Source organism: Cololabis saira, chromosome 20 (genome assembly GCF_033807715.1).
Source record: "Cololabis saira isolate AMF1-May2022 chromosome 20, fColSai1.1, whole genome shotgun sequence".
NCBI lineage: Eukaryota > Metazoa > Chordata > Actinopteri > Beloniformes > Belonidae > Cololabis > Cololabis saira.
The window spans coordinates 4487156-4508588 of NC_084606.1; the positions used below are offsets into that span (position 1 = coordinate 4487156).

A 21433-nucleotide genomic window follows, 5' to 3' on the forward strand; every position below is an offset into this window, starting at 1 on the left:
CTCGTCTCCACTCGGGCCACTCCGTCCTAAAGTTTTACGGAGGGTTAAACTTCGGCATTTCTTTTCTTCTGTCCGTCTGTCTTCTTACTTTGTGTCTTGATCGTTGGTTGAACGACTTCTGACACCATGATCGAGGGTCGGCTTGATCCCTAATATTTATTTAATGACCAGTACAAAACATCTAGCCAAAGATCCTCTATACACAAGATAGCGCATTGCCGTTACTGCCAATGGTATGGAATGGTCTACACTTCCTGTCTCCTAAGTGGGCGTGGTCGCCCCTCTGACCTCACTTCCTGTCTCCTAAGTGGTCGCCCCTCTCTCCACATCGTTTTGGAACATACAACACTAGATACAGTACAACTTTCTTCCAAAAAGACTTAAATAATAAAAATAACAGTATTATTAAGCAAAGAAGCAAGTTTTATTTTAGTTTTAAACTTAATTTTATCAGATGGGAAAACAATGAGAGCCAAATCTCACGAGAGTGTGTTGCTCAGACAGAGACAGGTCTCAAACAAAGTTCATTTTCTCCTAATCTGTCGGTCTGAAAATTGCCATTTTGGTGTCAGAATGTTCAGAAGGTTTGTGGATTTTGAAAAATGGGTCCCATATTTACTTAAGTTACTATGGGGCGAAGGAATTGGTAATAATCTGTGCTCACGTTCACTTTTCCCATAGGACTCAATAGACTCAGGACCTACTTCCTGTCTCCTAAAGGGGCGGGGCAGTCACGTGACACAGATACAGAAAACACAACCGTAGTGGGCTGTCTCGGTTTATAGAACGTCTCTGATCTAGCTAACCGGCATAAAAAGAGCGTCTCAGTAACTAAGGCAACAACACATTAACTACCACTCAAAACATTCTACGTTACTATTTAACAGTTACCGTGGCAACGTTAGTTGCACACAGTTGTTGGTTCTCTGTAAGTTGTTAAAAGTGGACACAAAAACAGTTTCTGCAGCGTCTGGGATCCTTCTTGGGACAATTGTGATAAGAAATACAACCAACACAGAACTGGACAAGCTTTTACATTTCATTTATTTGACATTGATTCATTCCAGACACGTCAATAACATTGTATAGAGCATAACAATGTTTACGCTAGTATGACTCTATGTATCTATAGATAAATAGACATACAGGGGGGAGAAAAAGTATTTATTCAGACACCAGTTGTGCAAGTTCTCCCACTTAAAAACATGAGAGAGGCCTGTCATTTCCATCATAGGAAACTTCAACTATGAAAGACAGAATGGAGGAAAAGAATCCAGGAATTGTTTTACTTTAGTTTAGTTTAATTAAATAAATTAAAAAAACGACAAGAAAACGAATACACTGTTCAAAGAAAACATCACAAAAAAGTTTCCAATATAGAAATAAACAAATAACATCTAGACCGAAAAAGGTGTAGCTGAATCAAAGCTTATTATTTTCCTACCCTCAAAAAGATTAATTACATTAATGAAATAAAAGCAAGAAGTAAGAGAAAGACTGCCAGTAAAACAAATTGCCTCCATGGGGATAACAAAGATTCCTCAAGAAACAAAAAAGATGTTTAAAATAAAGGTGCAGTCTACATGTTTCCTTCATCCTTAAAACATCTAAGCAAATCACCAATTAAATAAATACCAAATCAACATAGCAAGCCACTCATTAATGTAATATAAGGAAATCATCCTTCTTTTCAATGTTCTTTTAAATAAGGTTAAGGTTCTACATCATTTCAAATCTCTATCTAATTTATTCCAAACATCCACCGCTGCCGCTGTAGCATCTCAGTTTGGTGTTGGTTCTGAATTGTAGGATTTTTACTGAATTCATTGGTAAATTCCTGGGTAAAATAAGTATTTGGTTTCCTACAAACAAGCAAGGTTTCTGTCTTCCACAGACCTGTAAGTTCTTTAAGAGGCTCCTCTGTCCTCCACTGGTTACCTGGATTAATGGGGCCAGTATTAAGTGACCAGTCAGAGGGTTTTATTCCTTCTAAAAGATGCAGACGTTCTGACTCAGAGAAGAGTTTGATGTAAATGTCACTAAAACATGTCACTGATGCTTCTTTCACTCTGGATTAAAATGACCCTGGGATATTTATGTAGGGATCAAGTGAGTAGCTTCTAAGTTTGAATAGCTATATTGTTGAAGTTATCTCTATTTAAATAGTCATGTCCTTATGTTTCTGCTCTGTAGTTTCAGGAGTGCAGATGTTCCATGTTTCCACCACTAGCTGCTGCGTCTGGAGTCAAGCACAACTTGCTCTTTGTGTTTAATTGACCTTTGAGCCGAGTTTATTCCTATTAAAATATGAGCGTGACAAAAGAGCTGTTAATAAGTAACCCAAAAGATAAGCTGCCGCGCCTCGCCTACTTTTTACAACATTAAGTGAGAAAACTCAGATACTTTAGTGAAGTTTCCTCTCACTTTCTCGTGGACGGGTTTCTGCGCGGGGAGCTCCGTGTGAAGGAGATCGGAGCAGTTTTTAAACTGCCAGCAGCTCCGTTTCTGGACAAAGATCATTCCCGTTAACGGAGTCACAGCTGGAACTGAAGGACGAAGGAGACGACGGTTCCACGTGTCCAGATGTTGGAGCGGAGTCGGTGGATGAGAGCAGAAGTTCAGGTAGATGATGGTCAGCAGGACCAGAGAGCAGAAGTTCAGGTAGAAAAAATGGGAATATATATATATATATATATATATATATATATATATATATATATATATATATATATATATATATATATATATATATATATATATATATAAAATTAATTTCATTTAGAGGCGCCTTTCATGTCACCCAAGGTCACCTTACAGGATTAAAACAAGAAATACAATAAAAAATACATTTTATAAGTTAAAAATACAAAAAGACATCCGTAAAAGCAGCAATAGACAGCATAGAAAAGAAAAGAAAAGAAAAGAAAAGAAAAGAAAAGAAAAGAAAAGAAAAGAAAAGAAAAGAAAAAGTAAATAAAACACTAAATAAACTGGTGAGATTTATTGCACAATGTCCGGTCAGAGTGAATGGGCAAGTTTGAACAGGTGAGTTTTGAGTAGAGTTTTGAATGTGGTGATGGAGTGTATTTGTTTTAGGTGTGGGGGGAGGGAGTTCCAGAGTCTGGGTGCCGAGCAACTGAAAGCTGGAGCACCCATGGTGCTGAGGTGTGAGGTGGGAGTGTAAAGAAGTCCAGCAGAGGTTGAGCGGAGGGTGCAGGAGGGAGTGTATTCTTGTTAAGAAGTCCAGCAGAGGTTGAGCGGAGGGTACGGGAGGGGGTGTATTCTTGTTAAGAAGTCCAGCAGAGGTTGAGCGGAGGGTGCAGGAGGGAGGGAGTGTATTCTTGTTAAGAAGTCCAGCAGAGGTTGGGCGGAGGGTGCAGGAGGGAGTGTATTCTTGTTAAGAAGTCCAGCAGAGGTTGAGCGGAGGGTGCAGGAGGGAGTGTATTCTTGTTAAGAAGTCCAGCAGAGGTTGAGCGGAGGGTGCAGGAGGGAGTGTATTCTTGTTAAGAAGTCCAGCAGAGGTTGAGCGGAGGGTGCAGGAGGGAGTGTAATCTTGCAGAAGGTCACAGAGGTAAGTGGGGGCTAGGTTGTGAAGGGCTTTGTGGGTGAGGAGGAGGTTTTTGTAGATGATACGGTATTGGACTGGGAGCCAGTGGAGTTGGATAAGGACGGGGGTGATGTGGTCAGATGACTTGGTGCGGGTGATGATCCGGGCGGCCGAGTTCTGAATGAGTTGTAGTTTGTCGGTGAGTTTGGTTGGGAGGCCAGTGAGGAGGGCGTTGCAGTAATCAATACGGGATGTGATGAATGAGTGGACCAGGATTTGGGTGCTGGATTGGGACAGTGCTGGACGGAGTCTGGAGATGTTGCGGAGGTGAAAGAATGCAGTCCGGGTGATGTTGTGAATGTGAGGTGCAAATGAGAGTGTACTGTCCAGAATGACGCCGAGGCTCTTGACGTGGGGGGAAAAGGGTACCGGGAAGCCGTCGATGATGATGGGAGGAGCGGGAGAGGGTTGTGACTTGGTGAGGGTGGATTTGGAGACGATGAGAAGAGCCTCAGTTTTATTGCCGTTGAGTTTTAAGAAGTTTTTGCCCCTCCAGGTATTGATGTCGTGCAGGCAGGTGGTGAGGGAAGTGGGAGGAATGGCAGCGGTGGGGTTGGAGGAGATATAAATCTGTGTGTCATCGGCGTAGAAGTGAAAATGGACCCCATGATGACGGAGAATTGAACCCAGGGGTAGGAGGTAGATGGTGAAGAGAAGTGGACCCAACACTATATATATATATATATATATATATATATATATATATATATATATATATATATATATATATATATATATATATGTACTGTATATATATATATATATATATATATATATATATATATATATATATATATATATATATATATATATGAATGAATACTTTATTACAGACTCAAAAGGTTCCATATAAAATACATAAAAATACATAAAAATTACAGGTCACACATTAAAATACATGCAAACATCTGTTCCAATGTTTCCATAGTCCAGATGTGAACCTTGTATCACTCCATTTGATGTTAGTGAGTGCAGTTATTAGACAATTTTCTGACTCATGGAGTCGACACATGAATTGAAACATCAAATTCCTCAGCTGAGCATGGAAGGCGGGGACATAACAATGAACTAATAAAGTGCTTGCACTTGTCCATGTTGGGAGCTTAAGAGGATCCTGAACGCATCATTCTACGCTACCTGCAACTTGTTTAGCTTGGCTTTGGTGGTTTAATGACACCAAAGGTGAGCTGTGTAAAGAGGTGGACAACAGCTCTGAATAGATGTACTTTAACATCAGCTGTGCACATGTGGAATCTACGGGCAGCATGTTGGCCTGAGCAGAGAGCTGACAGCATCATCATCACAAACATCCTCATTTATCATGTCACCAAATACCCTACTCTCTTAACAACATCTAAGGCTCACACAGTAAGAATGGGGGAAACTGTTGTTTCTGATCCTCCTCAGCTTTAACAATCAGAATATGAAACACAATGTCATACTGGACTCCATAGCTAGAAAACTTTAAGCAGCTGCTGCAGCAGCACCGTATGGAGACATGATGACCATCAGCAGATATGAGGGGATTAATAACACTCTCACCATCATACATCCACTCTAGCACTGTATATATGTATATATATACGCATATATATATATATATATATATATATATATATATATATATATATATATATATATATACATGCACGGAATGCAGTTGAATTGAAGTAACCACTTATCCAGTCCTACCCCTGAATCTGACATACATTCTTACATAAAACAAGACGAGTTTCAATAACTGTTCAATACAGTGATAAAATACTCAATTATATGTAAATATAAATATAGTTAAAATCAAAGTAAATCAAGGCAAACAAAAGAAAACAAAACAAACACCCAGCATTTAGTTGTGCTACTATGTATGTTTGTAATAATAGAAGTAATTATAATGTATAGTATTACATTATCATTACTTTACTATAATACTATAACATAATAGAGAACAATAGACAGCAATGATATAACAATATACTTGAATAACTATATAAGAATAGATATGCTATATATACACTGGTTCATATATTTACCTTCAATTATATACATAAAAATGATTATAAATCTATACTGTATATGTATCTATATATATAATTTATCTATATATATATATATATATATATATATATATATATATATATATATATATATATATATATATATATATATATATATATGTATGTATATATATTCAAGTAGCCTCATAGTTCTGCATCTGACAGTTATATTAAAAAAAGTACATTTCATAAATATTTGCCACTTAACATGTGTAACTTGAATTACACATATTTTTTTCTCTTAAAAATAAAATAGATTTTATTTTATTTTTCAAATGCTATCTTATTTTCTTTCTCTGCCAGCAGTTTGAAATTACCCTTTTCTTTGTTAATTGTCTCAACACATTTTTATAATAAATTAATATAAACACATCTTAACAATTGAACAGTTTTGCAGTTTTTCTTTCTTCCCCTCTTTTAATCTTATGCCCCCACTTTCTGTGGTTCAGTGAGAGAACTGAGCTCTAATTTCTCCTGTCAGAACTTAAATCTGGGCTGGATGGTGTCAGGACTTAAATCTGGGCTGGATGGTGTCAGGACTTAAATCTGGGCTGGATGGTGTCAGGACTTAAATCTGGGCTGGATGGTGTCAGGACTTAAATCTGGGCTGGATGGTGTCAGGACTTAAATCTGGGCTGGATGGTGTCAGGACTTAAATCTGGGCTGGATGGTGTCAGAACCTAAATCTGGGCTGGATGGTGTCAGGACTTAAATCTGGGCTGGATGGTGTCAGGACTTAAATCTGGGCTGGATGGTGTCAGAACTTAAATCTGGGCTGGATGGTGTCAGAACTTAAATCTGGGCTGGATGGTGTCAGGACTTAAATCTGGGCTGGATGGTGTCAGAACTTAAATCTGGGCTGGATGGTGTCAGAACTTAAATCTGGGCTGGATGGTGTCAGAACTTAAATCTAGGCTGGATGGAGTCAGGTTCTCATGCACATGTGAAGGTGTTCATTGATGAGTCTGGAACCATATTTAGTTTTAATTCTGTTCATTGTGGAGAAAGCTGCTTCACAGCTGTATCTGGACCCAAACATGGGCAGGATGTTTTAAGATGCTCAGTTTATTTTCTGCGACTTCAGTTCAGACTTGAGTGAATATGTTTGATGAAAAACTTTGTGTTTTGTTTCAGTGGCGTTTCACTTTTGCACTTTGAACGCCACGGTCTCTGAACGTATGAGACACTGGTTTTGTCCCAGTGTGAAGACTGAACCAGGATTAATCTGTCCATTCTGGCTTGAACTTTCCTTTCCACCTGTTACACTTCTCATCTCTGTATATAGAGTCAAGCTAATTACTGTATTTTGTGTGTCATTTCTGGATTTAAAACACACACGGTGCACCGACCGAAAAGGCGCCGTCACACACACACACACACTACAAATATGCATACAAGTGTGCATATTTAAAAATAGAGCGGGAACAAAACTTAGTTTGATCGTACTTTATTTAAGTTATTACATTAATCAGTTGTCAGGACTCAGCGTGTCGGGTTTCATCCGAGCCTGATCAATGAGACCGGGAGAAATGATCAGCTGAGACCGGGAGAACTGATCAATGAGACCGGGAGAACTGATCAGCTGAGACCGGGAGAACTGATCAATGAGACCGGGAGAACTGATCAATGAGACCGGGAGAACTGATCAATGAGACCGGGAGAACTGATCAATGAGACCGGGAGAACTGATCAATGAGACCGGGAGAACTGATCAGCTGAGATGGGCACGAGCCCGCAGCTCTCTGACGCTGAGCAGCCGAGTCACTTTCCGATACTTTTGCGAAAGCCCGAACAACAGTCCAGTCCAGCAGACACGTCAGCCCACGCATCTACATGTACAATCCTTCAGCAGTAACGACTGGGCCGCCGCCCGAGCAGCACCGACCTCCCCGGCCGCGGGGACGCGTCGGGATAAATGATCACGCTGAGCTTGCTCTCCCCCGTTGGTGGCGCAGACCCAAGTAATCGATCCCTGATCCTGGCGGATCTAAACGTACAGTACTCTGCAAAATGAAGGATTTTCTCTGTAAATACACACCATTTCTCTTACTATTACACGTACTAGCTGAGTGTCTTCTCCTCATTTGGTCGGGAGTTGCTATGCAGTCCCGCGGCCCTCGCGGCCCACACGTAGAAAACAGAATTTTTTGCGGTCCTCTAGGTGGCGCTCGCGGCCCAAGTTTTGGCCGCGACCCTATGGTTAAGAATCACTGGCCTACGGTGTGTTGTGGTTCTGTTGCAGCAACACAGGGAAGTCGGTGCCTGGGGGGGCAGATTAGTGTGATGAGGGTCCGTTAAAGGGCCAGTCCTCTCTTTGTCCTACGAACTAACTGCTGTTGTCTTCAGTAGTTCCAAACACATATATTGTAAATATCTCTTTCTGAACCGTGGTGAAGTGTGTTCTCAGAGTTCTGACCCCGGACCATAACGGTTAACTAAAGGTGGTGGCTGCAGCTTCTGCCTGCTGGCTGTTAAATATCCATCCATCCATTATCTATACCCGCTTTATCCTTTGCAGGCTCACGGGGGGTGTTAAATATTAATCTAATAAACAGCTTTACTGCAGTATGGAGGACAAAGTTCAGTTGGAGACATCAGCGTACTTTATGACATCACAGCTCAGATTACAGACTAACTCTCACCCAGAAACATTATATTTAGTCAACATAAAATAAACCATCCATACATTAATACAGCTCAGAATGGAGCGAGGACTCATCTGGATGAAATGTTTCTGACTGTGAGTTTTATTTCCCTTTTCCTACTTTTGAATGTCAGTAGTTTAATAACTGCTAAAACATCCATCATCTAAATTCTGTTTAACAACAATGAAGATACAACCTTATTTTTTTACTCCTCTTTCAGTGTTTTGAACCAGACTGTAAATATGTTTCTTTCTGCTGTAAAGTTGGACATTTGAACACGGACGTCAGCGAGGTAACTCGCTGTTGCGGCCTCTAGTGGTCAGTGGAGGAACTGCAACCTGACACTCTAGCGCCTGAGAGTAAATATAAAGTGATAACTTCATTTTTGTGAACAGAATGTCATCTTAAGATGTTTTTATGCCAGAATATTTGTTATAACTTCACATTTGTGGTAAGGTTTTGAAGAACTTCTTGTAAAACCTCCTCCAACATTTTTCAGGATAAACTCACACTCACAGGTTGGGATTTAAAAAAAAAAACTAGCAGAAAAATGTGCATATCTTTACGCCAACCCTGACCCTCCCGTAGGAACATTTTGAAGATCTGGGGAACTGGAGACGCAGGTGGTGAGGTGGAGAAATGAAGCAGATTCATGTCATACTGTTAATGTCATCACATATCAGACTGATAGATCCATGTATAGATCTATGTGTTATAGATCTATGTGTTATAGATCCATGTGTTATAGATCTATGTGTTATAGATCCATGTGTTATAGATCTATGTGTTATAGATCTATGTGTTATAGATCCATGTGTTATAGATCCATGTACACCCAAGCCGGTGTTCTGCGAGGTTTCCTACCTCGGCAGAAAATACTACCGTACCATCCCCGTTTCTTTTATCTCAGTTTCTTTCTTTACAAAGGCTTTTTCAGGCAAATAGACGATTTAACAGCAGGAAGTCAGAAAGTGCTTCACATAGATCTATGTGTACGACGCTTTGCGGGAGAAAATACCCCGTCAGATCACGCTTCCACATAGATAAATGTTGATGTCTATGTGGAAGCGTGATCTGACGGGGTATTTTCCTCTGCCAATCATCCTACCGGCCCGGCGTGTCCGCGGTGCAGGACACGCCGGGTCGGTGTCGTGCCAAAAAGAGATTTCCTGCCAGAATCTGATTTCTCACCTGAAAATGGGTCTTTTTACCTGCCAAAAATTGATAGAAGTCCAAATACAGTTAATGAAAATTTGTTTCTGCCTAAATATGATTTTATCTGATTCTTGAGCTTCATAATCTGAAAATCTGACGTTTCAGCGCTGTCGCTCAACGGGCTGCTGTGCGCGCTTCCGCCTACCAGAATGTGATTTCCGCGCCTGCCAGAAATCACATTCTGGCAGGCAATCACTTTTTACTACTGTGACCACAAAATAATATGGTTTTCCTGGTGGTTTTCCTGGTGGTTTCCCTGGTGGTTTTCCTGGTGGTTTTCCTGCTGGTTTTCCTGGTGTTTTTCCTGCTGGTTTTCCTGCTGGTTTTCCTGCTGGTTTTCCTGCTGGTTTTCCTGGTGTTTTTCCTGGTGGTTTTTCCTGCTGGTTTTCCTGCTGGTTTTCCTGCTGGTTTTCCTGCTGGTTTTCCTGCTGGTTTTTCCTGGTGGGTTTCCTGTCCTCCACCTCATCCACAACATCTCCATCTCAGTCTCCCTGAAATGTAATGTCCCGGTGGCTCGACACGTCTCATTCATGGTGACGCAGCAGAAACAGACTGCAGGTGGCGCTGCACATGCTCAGCAGGATCATTCATATGCAAATACAGTCATGAACTACTTTGCAATGACCATTCTTGGTAAAAAAGTGGTCGTGTAGAGGGCGGGATATGAGGAGAATTCACCTTCAACCTTCCAGCTGGACTGGGATTTATAAAGAGAACATTGCGTGCAAGTGTGTGTGCACACGGTTCTATAAATCAGGATTTTTTTTTGCTCACGCCATTTTCAGCTTTTGGGTTTACGTGCAATTTAGTCTGAATCCTACACACTCTTTTATAAATGAGGCCCCAGTTCATTTACTCAATAATTTAATTGAAATTCATTCATAACCTTCAATATAAATGGTCACCTTTGTTTTTTAAATTCAGCCAGATTATTTATGAGACTCTTCCTCCTCCTCCTCCACCTCCTCCACCTCCTCCTCCTCCTCCTCCTCCTCCTCCACCTCCTCCTCCTCCTCCTCCTCCTCCAGCTCTGACTCATTCCAGGATCAGTTCAGTTGCGTCTCAGTTGGTTTTTCTTCAGACTGCAGAATCTTCATCTTCAACTCTTCGGACTGTTTTTAGAAACTGTAAGTTTGAACTTTTTCTTCAGGAACGTTCTTGTTAGTTTCTGCTCCGTCGTGGTTGGAGAAGGTTTTCACTGCAGATTTTGGTCATTCTTGTGTCTGAAGACAAATCTACATGATTGTTAGATGACGATATTATTATTGTATTAATTCTTTATCTGTTGGAGCCGTTTTGCATCAATGTGATTTATGTTTAAGAGGATTAATAACTTTTGTAAGATTCCTTTGGTTTTATATTTGTTCTAACCAGTGATTAGTCACAAAGCAGAATACTGCATTTCTATTGGCTGCTGTAAGTAGAATAAATATACGGTAACTCAGTGAAACTTTACAAGTCACTGGACCTTTGAGCGACACAGTCTTTAGACCAGCATACTTTATTTTATTCATAAACGTTAAGGATTTGGTTCTGTATTTAGTATGATTTTTCAGTTTTTGAAATAAACATAGAAAAGAAAATCAAGACACACCCAGCACTCTGGACTCTGAACTCTGTCAATCATCACACCTCATATTACATTTATTAATCGTTTGCACTGGATACAGCATGTTTATATCTCCTTATATTTGCACATTGAACCTTTGTCTCTGCAGATAAACCTCTGAGCTTCGTCACGTTTACAGTAACAAGATTTTCAAGTTTCTGTAATAAAAACTCTGTTCACAGAATCACCTCATTGTTGTTTCACACTTGTTCCAGCTAGTTAGAGCATGTTAGTCCAGGTGGAGGACAGGCTGATTACTTTGGGGCCCTTTCCAACATTTGGAGGATAAAGAAATAAAATTAATTACAGCTGCAAGCAGCGATGAACGGCCCTCCACCCTTGTGCACGTTCAGGCTGCAGTGGAAGCTTGTATGACTTGATGTAGATTCTTCAGAACTGGACATTTAGTGGATGAAACCACCCACGACTCTCTATGTCAAACCATTCAAAAGTTAAGGCAGAAAATAGGGACTATCATATATCGACCAATCAGAAGAAGGGGCGGGGCTAATTTGCACCAATTTTGTTCAAGAACTCAAAACTGAGTCCGATGACACCACCCACGACTCTTTATGTCAAACTATTCAAAAATTATGGCAGAAAGTAGGAAATATCAAATATGGACCAATCTGATGAAGCGCTGATGATTTTGCTGATGATGCTTTTTTGCGTCTAGTGTCGCCACAGTAATGCTTTTGACTGAGAAAAGTAAAGCTCGTCGTCGCAGGATGGAGACGCACATTTTGATGTATAACACACCTGGGTGCACGTTACGGTTCGGGCGAAGAAGCGGCTGAAGAAATGGCATAAATTGTGGCAAAATTACACAATTAATTGAAAATGGCCGACTTCCTGTCCGGTTTCGGCCATGGTGCCAAGAGACTTTTCTTTAAGTTGTGACATGATACATGTGTGTACAGTACGTGGATGTACGTCAAACCGTATTGTGGGGCTTGAGGCACAAAGTTTTCTAGGGGCGCTGTTGAGCCATTAGGCCACGCCCATTAATACAAACCATTAAATATCACATTTTTCACCAGGCCTGGCTTGGTGCAAAATTTAGTGACTTTTGGGGCATGTTTTTCGTCTGAAAAATAAAAAAGAAAGAAAGAAAAAAAAAATCCTACAGATACAATAGGGCCTTTGCACTGTAAGTGCTCGGGCCCTAATGATAGAGCCAAGTGACGTCTACTGCTCAGTAGAAGCAAAAAACACAAAAGAGGAACAAACCAGAGCAGGATCAGCTGGTCTGTGTGCAGCACCAGTGATGTGTGTTTCCTCTGCAGATGAAGGTGTGTGTGTGAGCTGATGTGGACGTGAATTCAGCAGAATGGACCAGTGTGAGGACGGAGAGGACGGAGTCCTTCCCTCTAAAAGATCTCTGTGTGGCGAACATGAGAGTCGGAGCAAAGCTCAGAGGTGAGATGAGCATCTCTAACTGTCCCTGACTCTTCTGCATGTCAGAGCTCAAGACTCACATCACCAAACATCATTATTACAGGAACCAACCTGGACCTGGACCTGGACCTGGACCTGGACCTGGACCTGGACCTGGACCTGGACCTGGACCAGGACCTGGACCTGGACCTGGACACGGATCTGGACCTGGATCTGGACCTGGACCTGGACCTGGACCTGGACCTGGACCTGGACCTGGACCTGGACCTGGACCTGGACCCAGCTGTGTGTCCTTGAAGAGCGACAAGTCAATGGAATATGTTATTACCTTCAAAGGAGACCAAGGTTCTGCTGTAAAGAGGTGAGTGTATCCAAACTCTACCAATGATTTATGTTTAATAATTTTTTAATAGACTAAATATTTGTATCTGTATAACTTATTTTTCATTTAAATAGAATATGTACATTTTGAACTTTTGTCTTCTATCAGGGTCCATCAGAAAGGAGACTCTCTTGAACATGAACCCAGCTGTTTGTCCTTGAAGAGCAACATGTCAAATGATAGATATATTGAATTTAAAGGAGACCAACAGTCTTCTTCAGAGAGGTGAGATTTATTTAAACACATTAAATGTATTTAAATCAGTCCTCATGTTAGGAAATGTCCACATGTCCTCTTACTGATCCTGGTGATGGTCCAGAGTTCCTCTTACTGATCCTGATGATGGTCCAGAGTTCCTCTTACTGATCCTGATGATGATCCAGAGTTCCTCTTACTGATCCTGATGATGGTCCAGAGTTCCTCTTACTGATCCTGATGATGGTCCAGAGTTCCTCTAACTGATGATGGTCCAGAGTTCCTCTTACTGATCCTGATGATGGTCCAGAGTTCCTCTTACTGATCCTGATGATGGTCCAGAGTTCCTCTCACTGATCCTGATGATGATCCAGAGTTCCTCTTACTGATCCTGATGATGATCCAGAGTTCCTCTTACTGATCCTGATGATGGTCCAGAGTTCCTCAGCTGCTTCATGTCTCCATCAGTTGTCCGTCTTGATCTCGTAACTTTTCTCGGAGCAGAACTGGATCTTGTGAACGTGTGAATGAGCAGAGCTCTCACTGAGGTCACATGTTCTCGTTGGATCAGCAGGACTAGTAAACCTTCACCACCACCAGTCCTCTGGTGGACTGTCCTCATCCAAACAGGACTTCATGGACCTTCAGCTGCTGTTTGTCTCTGTGAGGACAGACATGATGTGAGCTAATTCTTCCTGGTTCCTCCACAGAGTGGACCAGCAGATCCCAGAGTCCCCCAGTGGTCCGTCTGTCCAGCAACATCAGACCCAGCTGGACTCCGTCTTTCAGGTCTGTACATGAACAACAACTGTTTCTCCATCTGTTGTCCTGATGTCCATCTGCATGCTGGTCCCTGGAGACCAGTGGACTGTCAGTCTGTCCATCATGGACCTGATGTTTGTCTCCATGCTGGTCTCTGGAGACCAGTGGACTGTCAGTCTGTCCAAAATGGGTCTGATGTTTGTCTCCATGCTGGTCTCTGGAGACCAGTGGACTGTCAGTCTGTCCATCATGGACCTGATGTTTGTCTCCATGCTGGTCTCTGGAGACCAGTGGACTGTCAGTCTGTCAAACATGGAACTGATGTTTGTCTCCATGCTGGTCTCTGGAGACCAGTGGACTGTCAGTCTGTCCATCATGGACCTGATGTTTGTCTCCATGGTTTTAGTCTGATTGTGTCCTTCATGTTGTCTTCTGTTCCAGCTGCTGGAGGACAACATTGTCATGTTTGTGAAGGACCAGCTGAAGAAGATCCAGAGGGGTCTGAGTCCAGATTACCCAGAATCCCTAGAGCATGTGTTGCTTGGTGAGGATGAAGAGCAGAGGAGCAGCAGAGAGGCGTTTGTGAAGATCACAGTGAACTTCCTGAGGAGAATGAAGCAGGAGGAGCTGGCTAAGCGTCTGCAGAGAAGTAAGAGGATTTCTCTGAACATTTAAGCTGCTGGATGAATAATAATAATGACTTAGTTTTATATAGCGCCCTTCAAGGCACCCAGAGAGCTTTACAGAGATCATTATTCATTCATACACATTCTCACCGGTGGTGGTAGCTACCTTTGTAGCCACAGCTGCTACGTTTGTAGCCACAGCTGCTACGTTTGTAGCCACAGCTGCTACGTTTGTAGCCACAGCTGCCCTGCAGACTGATGGAAGCGTAGCTGCCATATCGCGTCAAAACCGAACACCACCAAACATTCATACACATTCACACGGGTCAAGGTGGGTACGGTGTCTTGCCCAATGACACTACGACAGTAAACTGGGACGGAGCGGGATTCGAACCGCCAACCTTACGATCATTGGATGACCGCCCCAGAAATAACCCAGAATGCCTCAGAAGATGAACAACATTCACGGATCAGCCGCAACATTCGCCCCCACATGGTACTCCCCCCCCCCCCCCCCCCCCCCCCCCTAGAGTTGCACCCACCCTGTACAGGACAGTATAGATATGTTTAACCGGCCAAAACCACAAGATAACTGGAAGATTGTAGTCCTGGTTTTCCTCTTCCAGGGATCCCTCTGAAGTCCAGATTGGCTTGATGGTTCAACACATTATTGGATCAGATCATCTTCTGGTGTTTTCAAAATCTAAACCTTGAAAATCCACTTCACAGACACCACAACAAGAACAAAACAACCCACAAACCCACAACCCATCAGGGCTCTACTGCTAACATCCTGGTACTAGAAACCAGGACCCCAGATGTTCTTGTCACTTCCACGTCCTGAATGTTCAGAGGTGTTTTGGTGGTAAAATTGATTCTACTCAATATTGTACAGCTCATCGTAATGTTAGAGTCGATCAGTGTTGGTTCACATCCTGATTCTTTAGGAGAAATAAGTTGAGCTTTAGAAACACTAATTTGTTTCTTTTTTTCCACTTTTATTAATGTACGTTAGTTGCAGTTTGTAAAAAGCGGCTGAAGTCTAAGCTGAAGAAGAAGTCCCGGTGTGTGTTTGAGGGGATTGCTAAAGCAGGAAACCCAACCCTTCTGGAGCAGATCTACACGGAGCTCTACATCACAGAGGGAGGGACTGGAGAGGTCAACAAAGAACATGAAGTCAGACAGATTGAAGCAGCTTTCAGGAAACCAGACAGAGCAGAAACAGCCATCAGACAGGAAGACATCTTTAAACCCCCACCTGGAAGAGATGAACCAATCAGAACGGTGATGACGAAGGGAGTGGCCGGCATCGGGAAAACAGTCCTAACACAGAAGTTCACTCTGGACTGGGCTGAAGGCAGAACCAACCAGGGCATCCAGTCCCTGCTTCCATTCACCTTCAGAGAGCTGAATATGCTGAAAGACAGAAGGTTCAGCTTGGTGGAACTAGTTCATCACTTCTTCAGTGAAATCAAAGAAATCTGCAACTTTGAAGAGTTCAAGATCATATTCATCTTTGACGGTCTGGATGAGTGTCGACTTCCTCTGGACTTCCACAACAATGAGGACCTGACTGATGTTACAGAGTCCACCTCAGTGGACGTGCTGCTGACAAACCTCATCAGAGGGAACCTGCTTCCTTCTGCTCGTCTCTGGATCACCACACGACCCGCAGCAGCCAATCAGATCCCTCCTTACTGTGTTGACATGGTAACAGAGGTCAGAGGGTTCACTGACCCACAGAAGGACGAATACTTCAGGAAGAGGTTCAGAAATAAGAAGCAGAGCAGCAGGATCATCTCCCACATCAAGACATCACGGAGCCTCCACATCATGTGCCACATCCCAGTCTTCTGCTGGATCACTGCTACGGTCCTGGAGAACGTCTTGGAGAACGTCCTGGAAACCAGAGAGGGAGGGGGGCTGCCCAAGACCCTGACTGAGATGTACATCCACTTTCTAGTGGTCCAGGCCAAGCTGAAGATGGTCAAGTATGACGGAGGAGCTGAGACGGATGCACACTGGAGTCCAGAGAGCAGGAAGATGGTGGAGTCTCTGGGAAAACTGGCTTTTGAGCAGCTGCAGAAAGGAAACCTGATCTTCTATGAACCAGACCTGAGAGAGTGTGGCATCGATGTCAGAGACGCTTCAGTGTACTCAGGAGTGTTCACCCAGATCTTTAGAGAGGAGAGCAAGCTGTACCAGGACCAGGTCTTCTGCTTCATCCATCTGAGTGTCCAGGAGTTTCTGGCTGCTCTTCATGTCCATCAGAACTTGATCAGGTCTGGAGTCAACCTGCTGGAGAAACAAAGAAACACAGAGACCGACCTCTATCAGAGTGCTGTGGACAAGGCCTTACAGAGTCCAAACGGACACCTGGACTTGTTCCTGCGCTTCCTCCTGGGTCTTTCACTGGAGACCAATCAGAACCTCCTACGAGGTCTGATGACATCAAGCCAAAGAAGTTCACAGAACAATCAGGAAACTATCAAATACATCAAGGAGAAGATCAGTGAGGATCTGTCTGCAGAGAGAAGCATCAACATGTTCCACTGTCTGAATGAACTGAACGATCGGTCTCTGGTGGAGGAGGTGCAAGAGTCCCTGAGGTCTGGACGTCTCTCCACAGATAAACTGTCTCCTGCTCAGTGGTCGGCTCTGGTCTTCATCTTACTGTCATCAGGAGATCTGGAAGTGTTTGACCTGAAGAAGTTCCCAGCTTCAGAGAAGGGTCTACGGAGGCTGCTGCCGGTGGTCCAAGCCTCCAAGAAAGTTCTGTAAGTACCAACAGGCGCATGTTGGACCTCTGGAGTGGAGGCTCGTTTCTGACTACGTCTAGTTTTACTTTAATGACACATTGGACCTAAAATCACACACAAGCATGAACTCAGACAAGGAAACACAACAGTTAAATAACCTGTTTTTTCTTTTCTTCCGTCTGCAGACTGAGTGGCTGTCACCTCTCAGAGGACATCTGTCCACTTCTGTCCTCAGTTCTCAGCTCTCAGTCCTCCAGTCTGACAGAACTGGACCTGAGCAACAACCACCTGCAGGATTCTGGACTGGAGCAGCTGTGTCCTGGACTGGAGAGTCCACACTGTCACCTGGAGTCTCTCAGGTCAGGATTCATTCAAGTCTTTTCCTGCTGACTGCCTTGCAGCAGATAATTCACTTCGGTCCAGTTTTACTGGTAGAACCCACTTCACTACAAACTCAACTCAACACTCCACACAGAAATCAAAGGTTTAAACCTCAGTGCGGTCTAATCAGTACCATATTATTGATTCTTGATTAATGTAATCTTGATTAAGTTCGACCTTCTGTTCCTGAGGGACGACACCGTCCAACGTTGTTGACACTGAAGCTGTAGTTCTGTCAACAACATCATCCAGCTGTGCAGCAGCAGGATTCAGGATTCCAGCAGAAAATCTCCTTCCACATGTTGATTCCCTGGAGAAATCCATGATTACTGCACTTAGCGACGCTGGGTCACTGCAACCCACTGATGACTGTTACCATGACGATGAGGGATGAGGGAGTGGTGGTGGATGACCATCAGCTGAGCCGACTGTCCATCAGTCATGTTACAAATAGATGTAATGTTTTCTATAAACCCTCCTGACGTGACATATTCACCGTCCTCAGAGTTGTCGTGGACGTGAAATCAACCATGAGCTGGTTTTACCCCCTCTAGCGGCCAGTCGAGGAACTGCAGCGAGTCAGAGTTCCTCATCAGACCCGACCCAGAAGTGAGATGGTCGGCGCTTGGTCTCCACCTGGACAGCCAGCGGTGAAGGACGACATGCCGTCAAACATGTCACCGGTCAGATTTGAGGTCCAGAGAAAACTCCGGTGTTCCACAGTGTTTTGGGAGAGTTACACAGCGGTACCACACTAACTTAGTGTTTTAGTGGCCAGGTGCGTACCCCGAGTTCACGGCGGTAAACATGTGGCCAAACCCAGAAATGGAGCGCTAATCAGTGATGCAGACAGGAGAGACGCGCTACGACACACAGACCGCAACAGGAAGTGATGCAGAACGCCCTGCAGCGTCATGAGGACGTGGTATCTGTCAGAAGCTGCATCAAAGTGACCGTCAGTTTTTATCCTCTGGTCAAAAGCAGAACGTGGAGAATCATCCAGAGACACTGGAGGAGGAACCAGGGGTTCTTCATCCCACATCCTCACACCTTGGAGGTGGAACCTCAGTCTCTACAGCTGTGTGTCCGCATATCCGTCCGTCCAGGTGAACATTTCCTTTCTGTACCAGGATGAGCCGACGTCTTCCAGTCCGGTTTTCCTGCTCATCACAGTACTGAGACCGTCCTTGTCAAGGTGTTCAATGACATCCACATAAATGCAGACTGTGGAAGAACCACAGTGCCGGTACTATTGGACCTCAGCGCAGCATCTGCTACCGTTGTTATAGTATTTTACTAGAGCCACTGGAGAACTGGGTCAGACTTTCTGGACCAATATTTGACTGGTTTGAGTCTCACTTAAAGGACAGGGACTACTTTGTGTCAACATGTAACTTTACATCAGAATCAACATAAATGAAATGAGGGGTTCCCCAAGGTTCTATCCTAGGACGCTCGTATTTAACATCTACAAGCTTCCGCTAGCTCAGGTAATGATAAACAACAAGATAAGTTACCATAACTATGCAGATGACACACAGCTGTACATTTCAGTGTCACCAGGAGACAATGAGCCCATACAAGTGTTGAGTAAATGCAGAGAACAGATCAATAAATGGATGTGGGATAATGTTCTAGTAGTTTTTAGACCAGAAGAAGAGCGTTTAAGAGTCGGCACACAGTTTCAGGTGTTGCAGCTACAAACCACTGATGAGACCTGAAATCTGGGTGTAGTTGTGGACTCAGACCTGAAATCTGGGTGTAGTCGTGGACTCAGACCTGAAATCTGGGTGTAGTCATGGACTCAGACCTGGACCTCCACAGACATTAAAACATGGACAAAGTCGTCCTTCTATCACCTGAAGAACATCTCCAGGATTAAGGACTGATGTCTCTGCAGGACCTTGAAGAACTCATCCATGTTTATCTTCAGTGGACTTGATTACTGCAACGGCGTCTCCACAGGTCTGACTAGCTGTCAATCACACAGCTGATCCAGAACGCTGTTGGTTCTCACCAGAACTAAGAAGGTGGACACATCAGTCCAGTTCTGAGATCTTTACACGGGCTCCCTGGACCTCAGAGAATAGACTCTAAAATACTTCTGGTAGTTTAAAAATCACTGAATGGTTCAGGACCAAAATACATCAGAGACTTGTTGCCATAGCAACCATCCAGACCTCTCAGGTGTCCTGGTCCAGGTCTGCTCTGTGTCCCCAGAACCAGAACCAAACATGGAGAAGCAGCATTCAGCTTCTATGCTCCACAGATCTGGAACAAACCTCCAGAAACCTGCAGGAACTGGAACCCTCAGTTCCTTTGAATCAAGTTAAAACTCGTTAGTTTACAGCCTTTGGTGGATTATTGAAACTATTCTGAATTTAACTTTAAGCAATGATAATATTATTTCTTAATTGTAACTATAGTTTAAGCCCTTACCTTAAACTATAGTTACAACCTAAACTGACCTTTATTTAACCTAACCTTTATTTATTCTGCAAACTGCACTAAAACCCGTGATTTAAATTTTTTCCTCTTTATTTTTCATGTTTTTCTCATGTAAAGCAGCTTGAATTGTTTGTTGCTGAAATTTCATTTAACACAAACTTTACTGAAGACCAGCAGAACAGTTGGAGACACAACTACATTTTCTTCCATAACAGTGAAATAACCAGGTTGTTGTTCTTTTCTTCCGTCTGCAGACTGAGTGGCTGTCACCTCTCAGAGGACATCTTTCCACTTCTGTCCTCAGTTCTCAGCTCTCAGTCCTCCAGTCTGACAGAACTGGACCTGAGTAACAACCACCTGCAGGATTCTGGACTGGAGCAGCTGTGTCCTGGACTGGAGAGTCCACACTGTCACCTGGAGTCTCTCAGGTCAGGATTAATTCAAGTCTTTTCCTGCTGACTCCCTTGCAGCAGATAATTCACTTCAGTCCAGTTTTACTGGTAGAACCCACTTCACTACAAACTCACCTCAACACTGCACACAGAAATCAAAGGTTTAAACCTCAGTGTGGTCTAATCATTACCATATTATTGATTCTAGATTAATGTAATCTTGATTAAGTTATGGGAACGACACTTTCTCTCCATCTTTCTGGATGTCTTCTTTAACCTGCAAACCTGCAGTTGTGAATTAAACCACGGGGCCGACCTGCTCTGACCTTTGACCTTCTGTTCCTGAGGGACGACACCGTCCAACATTGTTGAAGCTGTAGTTCTGTCAACAACATCATCCAGCTGTGCAGCAGCAGGATTCAGGATTCCAGCAGAATATCTCCTTCCACATGTTGATTCCCTGGAGAAATCCAGGATTACTGCGTTTAGCGACGCTGGGTCACTACAACCCACTGATGACTGTTACCATGACGATGAGGGATGAGGGAGTGGTGCTGGATGACCATCAGCTGAGCCGACTGTCCATCAGTCATGTTACAAATAGATGTAATGTTTTCTATAAACTCTCCTGACGTGGTACAGACACATTCACCGTCCTCAGAGTTGTCGTGGATGTGAAATCAACCATGAGCTGGTTTTTGCAGCCTCTAGCGGCCAGTCGAGGAACTGCAGCGAGTCAGAGTTCCTCATGAGACCCGACCCAGAAGTGAGATGGTCGGCGCTTGGTCTCCACCTGGACAGCCAGCGGTGAAGGACGACATGCCGTCAAACATGTCACTGGTCAGATTTGAGGTCCAGAGAAAACTCCGGAGTCCCACATTGTTTTGGTAGAGTTACACAGCGGTACCACACTAACTTAATGTTTTAGTGGCCAGGTGCGTACCCCGAGTTCACGGCGGT

At 43.4% G+C, this 21433-nt stretch overlaps 1 protein-coding gene across 1 annotated transcript in view; it reads left to right on the top strand.

The window, feature by feature from the left end:
- Positions 1-2381: 2381 nt before the first annotated feature.
- Positions 2382-21433, top strand: part of LOC133420129 (protein NLRC3-like) — a 35315-nt gene continuing 16263 nt past the window's right edge. Inside the window, exons 1-10 of the mRNA XM_061709715.1 lie at positions 2382-2622; positions 10550-10648; positions 12417-12549; positions 12632-12889; positions 13019-13135; positions 13816-13894; positions 14309-14516; positions 15509-17270; positions 17438-17611; positions 20336-20509. Coding sequence (XP_061565699.1) covers positions 12461-12549; positions 12632-12889; positions 13019-13135; positions 13816-13894; positions 14309-14516; positions 15509-17270; positions 17438-17611; positions 20336-20509 — 2861 coding nt within the window. The 5' untranslated portion in view covers positions 2382-2622; positions 10550-10648; positions 12417-12460. The remainder of the gene's footprint in view (positions 2623-10549; positions 10649-12416; positions 12550-12631; positions 12890-13018; positions 13136-13815; positions 13895-14308; positions 14517-15508; positions 17271-17437; positions 17612-20335; positions 20510-21433) is intronic.